Source organism: Cydia fagiglandana, chromosome Z (genome assembly GCF_963556715.1).
Source record: "Cydia fagiglandana chromosome Z, ilCydFagi1.1, whole genome shotgun sequence".
In the NCBI taxonomy this organism is placed as follows: domain Eukaryota; kingdom Metazoa; phylum Arthropoda; class Insecta; order Lepidoptera; family Tortricidae; genus Cydia; species Cydia fagiglandana.
Window position 1 is genome coordinate 5172256 of NC_085959.1, and position 13928 is coordinate 5186183.

The window sequence follows — 13928 nt, forward strand, 5'->3', positions numbered from 1 at the left end:
ATGTATTCAAAATTTCAGCTCAATCGGAAACCGGGAAGTGGATCAAATTTAACTTGCAAGATTTGATTACACACAGACAGACAGACAGACAACGGTCAGGTGAAACGAAATAAAAGCTTGTAAAAACGAAAAGATTAGTAGAAAGTAGTGAGAGTGTATTAGATTAGGTAGAGAGCGAGAGTGTATATAGTGAATATCTTCAAGGAATAATCTTTATGTTGTTGCGCTCGTTACTTGACCGGGGCCGACCGCGTTGCGAACGCTAGGCGGCGCTGCCGTCGAGCACGGGCCCAATAAAGGGGCCCACAGATTACCAGTTCGCCGGACGATATCAGCCTGTCAGTTAAACGCATAAGGTGACATTTCCGAACAACTGACAAGCTGTGGCCTATTTTATAAAGCTACAAGTTACAATTTACAAGCGGAAGTCTCTTTCTCTGTCGGACGGACGGACAGCTAAGTCTTAGTAATAGGGTCCCGTTTTACCCTTTGGGTAGGGTCCATTTTTAGGGTTCCGTACCCAAAGGGTAAAACGGGACCCTATTACTAAAACTTCGCTGTCCGTCCGTCCGTCTGTCTGTCACCAGGCTGTATCTCACGCACCGTGATAGCTAGACAGTTGAAATTTTCACAGATGATGTATTTCTGTTGCCGCTATAACAACAAATACTAAAAACGGAATAAAATAAAGATTTAAGTGGGGCTCCCATACAGCAAACGTGATTTTTGACCAAAGTTAAGCAACGTCGGGCGTGGTCAGTACTTGGATGGGTGACCGTTTTCTTTTTGCATTTTTTTCCGGTTTTTTTTGCTTTATGGTCCGAGTGCGACTCGCACTTGCCCGGTTTTTCCGTTTGGTGGGCGAGCGTGTCGATTCCTGCAACTGCGTCTAACGCTACATATGTAAATGGTGAGTGACTCACATTCCGTACCTTTTCCGTTTGGTGTTGGGCGATGTGGCGGGCGAGGCCGAGTGCCGGTTCGAGTCCAGCGAGTCCGGCTGCGACTGCATCTCGTTGCCTTGTGAGCGGGTGAGGGAGGTCGTCTCGGGCATCTCGGTGAGGCCTTTGATCTTCAGGTGCTTGGCTGTGTCTAACACCTGTGGGGAAAATAAATCTAAAGTTAGGGGACAATGTTACGCCAGGCGTGGGTCACTCCGCGATTTCGTCGCTTTGCTACAGGTAGCTAAAAGTACAGTCACCTGCAATAATATGTTCAACAACGAAGGCCGCAAAAATATCTGACACGATCTTATTTTTAGAGCCATAAGAGCATGCCACATATTTTTGCGGCCTTCGAAGAGTAACATATTATTGCAGGTGACGTACATCCGTTCGACCCCAATTTTGGGGTTTGCCATAAGCCGCGCGTGGCGCTGTCGCCACCTAGCGGCCATATCTGTGCTGATCGTGACAGACGCGTTTTGTTAGAGAGTGAGTCTTCTGTACCTAGTACTTTCATTTATTCTGTGGTTACTCTAATAGAAGTGCTTGGACTTTAAGTGCTCCTTAATTTCGTTTTACCAATTTACCAAAGCACCTTGATCTCAAATAGAGCACGAACAAATGCCTAAATCCCAGAATCCCTAATTTTCTCAAAATACCACATTCCCAAAATGCCTAAACTTCAAATCAAACGCGAAGCTTAGTAGGTAGTTAGGTACCAATGAGTTCCTTGTAATATTTTTTGTTGTTATAGGAATACATCGTGAGAGAACCGACTAATCCAACAAGGCCTAGCTTCCGCTCTAGTTTTGAAAGTCAGGTGGTTTTTGCTTTCCTAAAAACGAGATTAGGTTGCTAGAAGCACCCTTAAGGATGCAACAATCACGCAAAATAGGCGCAATAATATGACGTCGAGTTGCGGAAACCAAGCCCGCGAAAACCTATAACTTATAAGGATGCCACAAGGAAATCGCTAACCTGTGGCAACTGCTCCTCGGTAACATTGACCTCCCCGCAGTACATGAAATCCACCATGGTTCGCAGGTCTGCGAAGCTCACATCTTTGAGGATCACGATGGGGTGCTGGGATGGGTTATCAACGAATAGCGCCTGAAAAAACAATAAATATTTACGTATACTTTTTGTTTTATAAACAAATAGTATATGACTTCAAAGGCCAGGAAAAAGAGATTAGAGAACTGCAGGATGAGTGTACATAGAGGCCAATTCAAATTTACATTTTGACATCATGATGATATCTAAATAATGTCTTGTTGTTATAATTCGTCCGTACGACTCGCACGCGACAGTGCATGTACGGACAAGTACAAGTACGATGTACGCGCGAATAATAACTAAATGACATCATTCGGATATCATTTTGATGTCAAACGTAAGTTAGATTTAGCCTCATAAATGGCGAGGGCGTTTAGTAAGACAAGGGCGGCGATTCCTATTAAAGACGAGCTCTCTCAAATAAATGTTCCAAAATTCGCTTAAAACTATTAATAGACTTGCTTAATATTGTACAAAATTTCATGACTTGCAGCACTTAAACATGATATTTACGTATAATGTCAAAGCAGGAGATCCCGGGTTCGAATCCCGGCAAGGGCATAATATAGACCTATGCGCCTGCAGATGCTTGCCCTCCGCCGCGAGGGTCACGTCCACCAGGGTCTGGGTGTTCAGCAGCGTCGTGGACATGGATATGAACTTGCATACCTGGAAGTAAGTGCTGCACGCTGAGAGCACGATCTTGTGCGCCTGCAGATGCTTGCCCTCCGCCGCGAGGGGCACGTCCACCAGGGTCTGGGTGTTCAGCAGCGTCGTGGACATGGATATGAACCTGCATACCTGGAAGTAAGTGCTGCACGCTGAGAGCACGATCTTGTGCGCCTGCAGATGCTTGCCCTCCGCCGCGAGGGTCACGTCCACCAGGGTCTGGGTGTTCAGCAGCGTCGTGGACATGGATATGAACCTGCATACCTGGAAGTAAGTGCTGCACGCTGAGAGCACGATCTTGTGCGCCTGCAGATGCTTGCCCTGCGCCGCGAGGGTCACGTCCACCAGGGTCTGGGTGTTCAGCATCGTCGTGGACATGGATATGAACCTGCATACCTGGAAGTAAGTGCTGCACGCTGAGAGCACGATCTTGTGCGCCTGCAGATGCTTGCCCTCCGCCGCGAGGGTCACGTCCACCAGGGTCTGTGTGTTCAGCAGCGTCGTGAACATGGATATGAAGTTCGGCTGGTGGTTGTTCCACCTGAGGCTGTATTGCTGCGACATCGCGGCGGCCTGAACGGGAGGTACTAGTTTATCATTGGTTGTTTGGAGTTTTGAAATCTTACTAAGGCTATGTTGTACCATCGCTCACTGTTAATTGTACATCGGTGGACCTTATGCTTTTTGTAATAAGATCCACCGATGTACAGTTAGGAGTGTTGCTGTTTGTACAAGAAAAATTGGTTGTTGAATTTGAAATAAATAGTGTATAAAATTTGGATAAATTTCTTTTATTTTAAAATCGAAATAAGCATAAGAAAATCAACACAGTTCCGACTGATATGGTTTTAATAACGCATTCACTGCCAGGGGGCGTGGCCTAGGAACAAACTTGTATGACATAGTACGCACATGTGAGTTGGGGGCAGTAAATGTGTTAAAGTACATTGAAGTAAATAGTAGTACGAGTAAATCTTAGGAGGAAAGAAAGAAATAATAATAAAAAAACCGGCCAAGTACGAGTCGGACTCGCGTTTCAAGGGTTCCGTACATTATACAATTTTTAACAATGTATTTTTTAATTGAAATATATATTTATAATACCCGTAGAGGTCGGATCAAAGAGGGGATCAGATTTAAAAACAAACTAAAGAAATGGCTGTTAATAAAAAGTTTATATAATTTAAATTAATATTTTATGTACATAGTCAATTAATAGATGTTATGTTATTGTTTTTTTGCATGCATTAAGATAGTTTATAATTGTACGCCCGAAATGGGCAAGATGATGGACTTCTGTATTATTTATAAGACCATATACCATCACAGCTTTGACAATAAAGAAATATTATCTTATCAAAAACTTAGTATTTAAGTCCAACTCACGCTTGACGGCACATTTCTAATAGGTTTTCCTATCATATATAGGTAAAGAACTATATTGTGTATTTTTTTCAAAATCTTAGACCCAGTAGTTTCAGAGATAAAGGGGGGAATGGTCATTGTTTGCCTATTTTCTTGAATAACTTCTAAACGAATTAATCTAAAATTATAAAAAATATATATTTGAGATTCTCAAAATGAGCTCTTTCATTTGATATGTAACCAGATATAGTTTAAAAAATATTATTTTTTAAATTTCTCATTTACCCCCCAATAGTGGCCCCCATGTTTAAAATTTATTTGTGTACGTAATATTTAAAAAGTAACTTATTACAGCATCGATGAATTAATTAGTATACGGTAAGATCATTGACCCAGCACCGTACCTAATATCGTCGGGTGACAAGCAAAAGTCACTAACTAACACCATTGAAATTATTGGACAATAAACCGTGTTACAAGTGTAATAAAGTGCATTGTTACTTTAATTTTTTGATAGTACTTAGTGACTTTTGCTTGTTACCCGACCTTATGTTATATTATAAATTTTATACACATACCTAATAAGTCTAATAACAAGTAAAATGTGAATAGTAATTAAATAACGAAATGACGTGTAAATGTATGTTTCTTTTACCAATAAATTACTATATCGCAGTATTGAAGACCTTTACCTGTGTTATTCAGTGTGCTTTGAAGGACTCCAACTCCTTACTGAAACCAAATAATACGTTGTGAGTAAATTACACCTAGGGGCTGTCCATAAATTACGTCATCGATTTTTGACCCCCCCCCCCCCCATAATCATCCAAAAATCATGCTTCAAATGACCCCATTTCCTCCTACTTCATGCTAACGTCATCCGATGACCAGACTCCCCCCCCCCCTTATTTGAAATGACGTAATTTATGAATAGTCCCCTATCAATAGAGTGATTCTTGAGGAAGGTTTACGTGTATAATTTGTTAAGGTCTTTTGTGACCCATGCGAAGCCCGGGGCGGGTCGTTAGTAATCTTCAAATATTATAATTTATAAACTTCAATATTTCACAAAATAAATTAAATTCGCAGTCCGCTACTGCTCAAATTAGAAAACATCAAGCGCACGCCAACATTATTGGTACAAGCTGGCAAATATAAACCTTGAATCTGGAATAATTTAGGTTATTAAGGTTCTTTGACATTAGGATTGATGCGCGGTTGTTTTGTATGTAAACAACAAAACAAAACAACTGAAATGGAAGTGGGCTGGACATACTATTAGAGGAGAAGAAAACTGGACCAAAACTGTAACACTCTGGCACCCTAGAGGGCACGAAAGGAACAGAGGCAGACAGTTCAAAAGAGGGTCTGATGAATTCCAAGACATGGCTGGAAGGACAGAAACAAAAACATGGACCAGATTAGCTCATAATAGGGAAGGGTGGAGAAGATTGGGGGAGACCTTTGCCCAAAGGCACACAGAAGCGGTTAAGCGGGATTTACATTACGAAATTAGTGTCATGCATGTTGAAATAGTTAAAGTAGTTTCGATATATGCGGAAGTAATTTTGTGAAATAACTAGTGTCGTGAAATTCACAGTATCGCAGTGACCATGGCCCCATCAGCATCGAAGCTACACGTCAGCAAAGCGCAGACACTTTCGCGACACTAAGTTTTCACGTCGCATTTACACTACGAAATTAGTTGCATGACACTAATTTCATCAAAAAATCGCGCAGAGCACGAAACTGATTTGCATTCGTGAAATTAATGCATGCATTATGAAAGTACTAAATTACACGTGAAACTGTTGGTAAAACTAATGTCACGAAACCAATTTCATGACACTAATTTCGTAATGTAAATTCACCTTTACCGTAGAATGTAGAATAAGGAAAACTGTAGATATATAGTATAAAGGAGTACCTTTTCTGAAATAAGGCTATAAAAAAAAATGCGCGTTTGTTACATGCGTGGCTTTCGAAGGGTTAATAATATACCGTCAACCGGGGTGAATAGGGATGGCTGGGGTGAATAAGGACAAAATTACAGTAAAACATGACGCGACGCCACCCGGCGCGACACTCAGCAATAAATTATATAAAAAATCGCATGGCTGTTAAAATAGCGGAAATGCAAAAAATAATTTATTTATTTTTAGTCATTAATCCTCTCAAATCTTAGAGAATATAACCAAACGGAGTGGTCATTAACAGGCGTTCCCCTCTGTCGAAAATAGGCGGCCAATGGTCAACCACATGTATGGACTGACGTTTATCTGACATGGCTATGTTTACGTTACGTATAACTACATTTGATGTGCCCCTCCCCCGCAAAAAACGGCAGACTATTTTGTACCGAAAATTATAGACATGGCGTCTCCGTTGGTTATATCCTCTAAGTCTCAAATATAAAGGAAATGTAATGAATACGCAGTCCGTAATAATTTACAATAACATCTTACGTAACGATTCGTCAAAATATAAGACTAGCTCTTAATGACTCTACAACTAAGGTATATTTTTGCTGGTGCACTATGCAGTCGCCATCAGATATATCGGAGCGGCCAAGGTGCTCACAAATATCTGAACACGCCTCTATTTCTATTATCCAGGCGTTAAGAGTTCGTGTTTAGATATTTTTGAGCACCTCGGCCGCTCCGATATAACTGATGTCAATGTACAGTTCAAACACGAGTTCCGAGGAAGTGAGATGATTTTATTTGAAATCTTTAGTTTTAATATAATTGATCAGTAAGTGCACTGTCATTTCTCATGCATTCCGTTAACGCATGCGTTTATCGCATTAAACAACCGCGTTACCATTGCGTAAAACGCGGTCTCGGATAATATACATATACTGAACAACAGACACAATGTGGCTCTCTCATACACAAAGTTGTCTTATTTGATATGTATCAGTTCTAATTTTAGAGAAGTCGGACTGAGTAGACATTTAACTTATTTTTCACCACACCAGCTCGGAAAAGCTATCTTTGTACTTGAAAAACTGATTAAATAAAGTTGAATATCCACATGTGAGGCAAAGTAATCTTTGAGTTGTTTGCTCATGTTGGGTGCTGTCATTAGACCAATGTTTTTTTTAAGTTTTTCATGATGTGACACCCATAGCATGTACAAAATATTTCGCTTATGTATTGCAGTCAGAGGTTTTGGGGTCGCGACCCACAGATTTAGATTACACACTATAGGAATTGTGGCTGATGTAATTTAGGCTGTGATGTCACGGACGGCCGATTGATTCCTAAATTCGAAGATCGGCAACGAACGGATGTGTATATAACGTCCGCCAACAGCAGCCAGCGGCAATCTTTCAAAATACATTGAACAAAAAGAAATACTACTTGAACTGATGAAGTTAGTCAAAAGCAAATTTAAGATAAATACACATTATATAAATTAGATTAAAATATAGTAATAATAATGTCAATGATGTAACTATAAGAAAACCTCTCACTTAGCTAATAATCTATTATAGTGTAGATTAGGTTAAGTTAGTCCATAAATATTTTAAATTTTATTTATGATAAACAGTTAAAAAAAACAGTAAAGTTGTATTGTACTGTAATCTAATCCTAATTTATAAAATAAATATTTGTACACAAGTTAAAATAACAAGTCTTCATTAAAGATCCACTTGGGCACCCCTGCAATACCCAGAAAGGAGCCTAGGCCTCAACCAGGCTAAACTAAATATCAAGCTATTAGAGTCATGAACCTATTCCTTGTTTAGTCTAGACCAGGAAAGGTACATTTTATAGAAACAACTATTATTTTAAAAATACCTACTTCACAAAAGATGATACTATAATTTTCAGGTCTTCATCAGCACTTCCACTTCACCAAATGTTGGTTACACAGCATATTTATGCATGAATAACTATAAAAAAAAAAATTATATGCTTATAAAACTTGAGCACTTCCCCATATTTCTTCCTATAGCCCATCATAACAACCTGATCTTTGTGGCAACTATGTCAAGTGGATGGAAACAGGCACTTGACTGAGAACTGACGCAAAGACCCTATATTTTGTTACATTTTTTTTTTATATATACTCATTCAGTGGGGCTACAACAGCACATAGTTTGACACTTTACTTATTAACCTCTTGTTCTGACCAACTTTTTAGTCATTTATTTGTATTTTTACAAGAATAATATTTTTTACTCTATTCAACGCGAACTCACGTTTTTTTTTTTTTACCACCAACACATATTAAAGGTTAAAATCAGCTCAGTTTCAACATTACAGTGGAACACATCATCACAAACATATTTGAGATCCACCATGAAAATCAATATAAGAAATACATACCATTAAAAGAAAAGTTCATATAATGTAAAGGTATTATTTTAATTAAGTCTGTGAACAGCAAGGTTAGGTATTTAGGAAAACTCATTACTAGATGTTTAAGTCATTGTATATGGTACTTTTTGTCGAAGTTATGTTCTTCACTCTGCTCTGGAGGTAGATTAAATAGTAGTTAAAGGTAGGTAGTATAAGTTACAGTATACACAGAACTTTTTTTTTACATAGGTATAAGTTGTTAGCTCCCGACGTTTACCAAAACCACGCAGTTCTTTGTGCAAAAAGTAAACAGAATGCATTTCTACTTAATGTGACATCATTTGTTTGAAATAGGTACGCAGCAATTTAAAGGGCTAAGACGCAAGATATTACCATACTCGTGAGGACACTAACCACTATAATAATATATTGCGTAGGAATAGCATTGAAGTAAATTGATATTTAGTTAATGTCTTACTTCCATCATACCCCCCACGGACTGCGCCGGTGCTTCAAAGCCAGGAATTAAACTACACTTCACATTCGAATGTTAACTTAGCTCAAAAACACACCTCAACACAACACATCACTGAATAATCTTAATAACGAATAATTAACAAAAAAAACGACCGAACGCGAGCCCGGCCAAGATGACATCAATCAATAACAATGCAATAACAGCGTGGCGTGTCGCCGCAACAGTTTTAAAGATTACTCACCCATAATATAATAATTTAATCGTCTTTTCAGTTTTTCGTCCAGTTTTCGTTAAAAATATACGTAAATTGTTATGAATCAACCCACGCCAACAATCGTTCAACCAAAACCCACGCCGATATGTGTTGCCCATGTAAAAAAATATGCTTGAGGACGGAGGACAGGGAATAGGTTGAATGCAAACACAACTATATAAACTATATAAATAACCCGGTTTTCTGTGAATGCAAAGAACTTTTGTAAAAAATAATATAAACGAACCACGAAGTCCACGAACAACCTGCACCTGGGTATAGTTTGGTTTGCATTCATTTGAAAACCTAGTGCATCTATATTTCTGAAAGTAATTTTATGCATAATAATGAAAACTATAAATCTTTTTTTATCATGTACAAAATATAATGATTGTACACGAGCCGAAACTCGTCTGTCAAGGTGTTTCGGCAGGAAAAGCCTTGGTAGACTTATATTCCTGAAATGAGGGTTCATACTTACAGACTGGAATTGGTTTCATAGTAAGAGGGTAACCGATGGTGACCGTGCTTACATAATCTTGTCCGTCAAGGTGTTTCAGCAGGAAAAGCCTTGACAGACATACATATTGCTGAAATGATTGCTATTAACATTATCCAGGCGCTATACCTACTTTAGCTGCTGTCACTAATTCCAAGCAGACGAAGTTGTGGGCCAAAGCTAGTAATAGATATTATGTTGCCTTGCTTGGGCTCTGCATCACTTTTATTTTAGTATATAAAAAAGAGATGCAAGATCTAAATTGTTTTCGAATTCCATATAAAATGTTTACGATGATTAGGTGATAACATTGGAAAGTCTGACAAATATCTTTGTCCCTGTAATCTATTTAACTGTTTAAACGCGGGGCTAATTAAAAATAAATACTACTTAAAAAACTACTAATACTTTAAAAAACTTTAGAAACTTGATTTTTTTATACTTTTTTTACTGCTTAGGTCATTATATTATTATCAATAGTACTGGCAACACTACTATCCCGTCCATCAAAATGTTCCTGTGAAATTTCACGGTAATGTCACGTTTATATTTTGTAATTTTCCACATAAAAAGTGTTCGTATATAGCTGTAAATAGTGTCAAGTAAGTTAATCCACAAGTTCCGGCGTAAATTTCCGTAAGTACTTGCCTCTAATGCCTATAAGTTATAACTTATTTAGAGCAAGCAAGCGGCATATAAGAAACTGTTGTACACACCAGGCTATGGACTAAACAACAATTTTAGTACTCTTATTCTATCATTACTACAAAATTGATAGCTTTAAGATCCAATTCTCAAAATAGCTTTACTTATGGCTAAAATACGTGTTTAGATCTTTTATTTATGAAGAGGTTACCAATAACTCACGAAGATAACTTATTCAATATTAATTTAGCTTGGTTACTAAGGATACTCAGTAACTATAAATGGGTGATTATCCTTAAGATCTTTAGAATATGACCCAAGTCGAAATATAAAAACAAACTAAAAGAGGTTACACCACACTTTTTGGTTATGTAGTGTTGCAGGTGTCTATAGTTCGTTTTTTTAGCATAGAAAGAACTTGAAAGAAGGTAAGCGATCTTGGCATGTCTTTTAATTGAAAAACGCTTTTTAAAAATCAATAACTATTACTTATGAAAGCAGAAGATAATAAATGATCGTATTAGATTCATAATTGTTACATATTTGCCGTAACTTATTTTTAAAACGTGTTTTTTAATTAAAAGACACATCAAGATTGTTTACCTAATTTCTAATGCTTAAAAAACGAAGTCTATGGGCCGCAGGCGATATGTCTGCTTATTTGCCTCCTATATTACAAAAAAAATACATATATTATGTGTAAATGCCGCAGGAATTGAAGATTTTCTCTTATACTAAACAATACACAAATTTAAATTACAGCCTGGTCAACACAGAATGAACATAAGCGGGAGGCAATTTCCTCGCGCACAAACGGCCAGGACCAGGCTATTGCAACACTATCAGTGGCGGATTTGCAGTCTTTGCCGCCCTAGGCCCCAAGCCTTGTAGCCGCCCCTTTCTCAGCATCAGCACCCATCATATTGACTACATTTAGATCAGGCAACGAAAAGATATACCGGGTGTGGCCTGTAATATGAGCAAAAAATTTAACTGTAGGCTGTACTCCTCATACTGACCAACATTTGTTCAGCAACTTTTAAAAATAACTTGTGGTTTGATTTTTAATACTCTTTAAAGTTTATTCTAAGACGCAATGTATTGCGAATTTTGTTATGTTTAAGGCATGACAAGCAACGTCAATCACAAATGATATGGCATGGCGATGGCGTCCATTGAAGATAATATTTATATTGTATGAAAAATAGGAAGTCTAAATACTTCATAATGTTTAAAAGTTGTTGAACAAAAGTGTCACCGTTTGAGGAGTACAATCGATGTTTTAATTATTTGCTCGTGTTACAGGCCACACCCGGTACATGGTGTGTCTGACCATGGGGCTTTAAATCCAGGGCTTGATTTTACTCGCTAAACTGAGCTACTTTTACTATGGGACCAACCCTAAAATCGTGGGAAAATTTTTGGCTTTTCCATAGAAAACGTCGACATCTGATCAACCAAAATGTATGAAAAACTAAAAAAAAATTTCGTGATTTCGGGATTGGTGCTATAAAAAAAGTAGCTCAGTTTAGCGAGTAGAATCGAGCCCTAGATTTAAAGCCCCATAGTCAGACACCCGGGTATGTCCTTAAACTACGTCCAGGACCCGGATATGTCCTGAAACTACGTCCAAGACCACCGGTGGACGGGCAGCAGCGTCCCTCAAATTCGGTGTACTCGACTGCGATCGCCAACCCGCCTGCCAAGCGTGGCGATTATGGCATTCACCCCCCATCATGCAGAGCACAATCAAACCACGGCCCCGAGGTTCCGGCGACCCCCGGTGCTCTGGCTATGGTAGCGGTCAGGGCATTAGCGGGGTCAGGGGTGCTAAGAATCTCCGGCAAAGATCCGGCTACCCACCCCGACGACGACTGGCCCTGGTAACACACAACATACGCACTATGAGGACTGACGAAAAGATCTGCGAGCTGGAAGAGGAACTGAGCAGGTTACACTGGGATATTGTAGGGTTATGCGAAGTCCGTAGAGAGGGGGAGGACACGACAACCCTGAAGTCTGGTAACTTGCTCTACCACCGGGAGGGCGACCAACAGTCCCAAGGTGGTGTCGGGTTTCTCGTTCACAAGTCCCTCATAAACAACATAATAACCATCGACAGTGTGTCGAGCAGGGTCGTATACCTAATACTCAGAATATCCAAAAGATATTCGCTCAAGGTCATTCAGGTATACGCACCGACCTCGTCACACTCCGATGATGAAATAGAGGCTATGTATGAGGACGTAAGTAGGGCCATACATATTTCTAAAACCTACTTTACTGTTGTTATGGGGGACTTCAACGCAAAGTTGGGCAAGAGAAGCGGTGATGAGTTGAGAGTGGGGCAATTTGGGTATGGGCAACGGAACCCTAGGGGTCAGAGGCTGGCCGACTTTCTGGAGAGAGAGGAACTCTTCGTGATGAACTCTTTCTTCCAGAAGCTGCCTCACAGGAAATGGACCTGGATGAGTCCTGACGGTTCCACGAGAAACGAGATAGACTTCATCATGACCGACAAGAAACGGATATTCAGCGATGTCTCTGTGATCAACAGGGTAAAGACCGGTAGTGATCACCGAATCGTAAGAGGCTCACTGAATATCAATATTAAACTTGAAAGGTCCAGCCTGATGAAGTCTACGCTCCGACTTACTCGAGCCCATGTTCAAAACCCTGAAAGCTTTCAACTCGAGCTCTCTAACCGCTTTGCTTGCCTAGAGAACTTGGCTTCAGTGGACGAAATCAACGACGGGCTAGTGGAAACTGTCCACACAGTAGGGTCTAAGTTTTTTAGACCCCGCCGTAAAGATAGACCTCAGAAATTGACCGAGCAAACCTTAAACCTCATGGCTGAACGACGCTCGCTACAGTTGCAGTCTCCCGATGACGCGAAGTCATATAGGCAACTCAATAGACGTATATCTAAGTCCTTGCGACATGATCTGCGTCTCTTTAATACTAACCGTATTAAAGAGACTATAAAAAAAAAAATTTGATTCTTACAATGAGCTCTTTGATTTTATATGTAACACGATATAGTTAGAAAATCTTTATTTTTAAATTTTCTCACTTACCCCCAAAAATGGCCTCCATATTTAAAATTCATTTATTTACGTTACACGTCCATCTTTGGGTCACAAACTTACATATGTGTGCCAAATTTCAACTTAATTGGTCCAGCAGTTTCGGGGAAAATAGGCTGTGACAGACGGACAGCCAGACGCACGAGTATAAGCGTTCCGTTTTTTCCTTTTGAGGTATGGAACCCTATAAACGGGGAACAAGGCGCGAAGGTGTCAACAATATACGAAATCGACGCCACACTCACGTTCGCGGCTTCGCGCCGCGATTCGCGCACAAGTTTGGATGGCCCTCCAGATATCGTAAAAATTGTAGCTTGTAGCAAATTTAACCAACTTTCATTTTGTATGATGATCATGTCGTTAGAACGCATAGTTTCCTAGATATAAGCGAAAAACTGAAAAATGTGACTTCAAACCTCTCTCTTCCCCCGGCTCAAGGGCTACGGCCCCCCGGCCGTAGCACTTTTAATATGTTCACCTCCTAGATAGTCCAAATAAAGTTAGGTAGGTACAAAATCAAAAATTGTGTTTCAAGCATTTCCCTCTATAGGTACTTTTTTTTTGAGAATTCGTTGCCTGGCCTAATTGTGAGCTATTTTTGTTAACATCAGCGAATTTTTGTC

At 39.5% G+C, this 13928-nt stretch overlaps 2 protein-coding genes across 8 annotated transcripts in view; one reads left to right on the plus strand and one right to left on the minus strand.

The window, feature by feature from the left end:
* The window catches only part of LOC134678734 (longitudinals lacking protein, isoforms H/M/V-like), a 55179-nt gene extending 45969 nt beyond the window's left edge, over positions 1-9210 (minus strand). For 3 of the 5 annotated variants that reach the window (XM_063537414.1, XM_063537410.1, XM_063537409.1), the window contains exons 1-5: positions 9064-9210; positions 4727-4766; positions 2670-3242; positions 1923-2054; positions 924-1099 (exon numbers count right to left, since the gene is read on the minus strand). In XM_063537414.1, coding sequence (XP_063393484.1) covers positions 924-1099; positions 1923-2054; positions 2670-3233 — 872 coding nt within the window. In that variant the 5' untranslated portion in view covers positions 3234-3242; positions 4727-4766; positions 9064-9210. The remainder of the gene's footprint in view (positions 1-923; positions 1100-1922; positions 2055-2669; positions 3243-4726; positions 4767-9063) is intronic. The other 2 variants (XM_063537412.1, XM_063537411.1) reach the window with 1 other exon arrangement.
* An 846-nt stretch (positions 9211-10056) lies between these two features.
* LOC134678729 (serine/threonine-protein kinase PRP4 homolog) overlaps positions 10057-13928 on the plus strand; it is a 30137-nt gene continuing 26265 nt past the window's right edge. The window contains exon 1 of one of the 3 annotated variants that reach the window (XM_063537398.1): positions 10057-10210. The gene's annotated coding sequence lies outside the window, so the exon portion shown is untranslated. The remainder of the gene's footprint in view (positions 10211-13928) is intronic. The other 2 variants (XM_063537400.1, XM_063537401.1) reach the window with 2 other exon arrangements.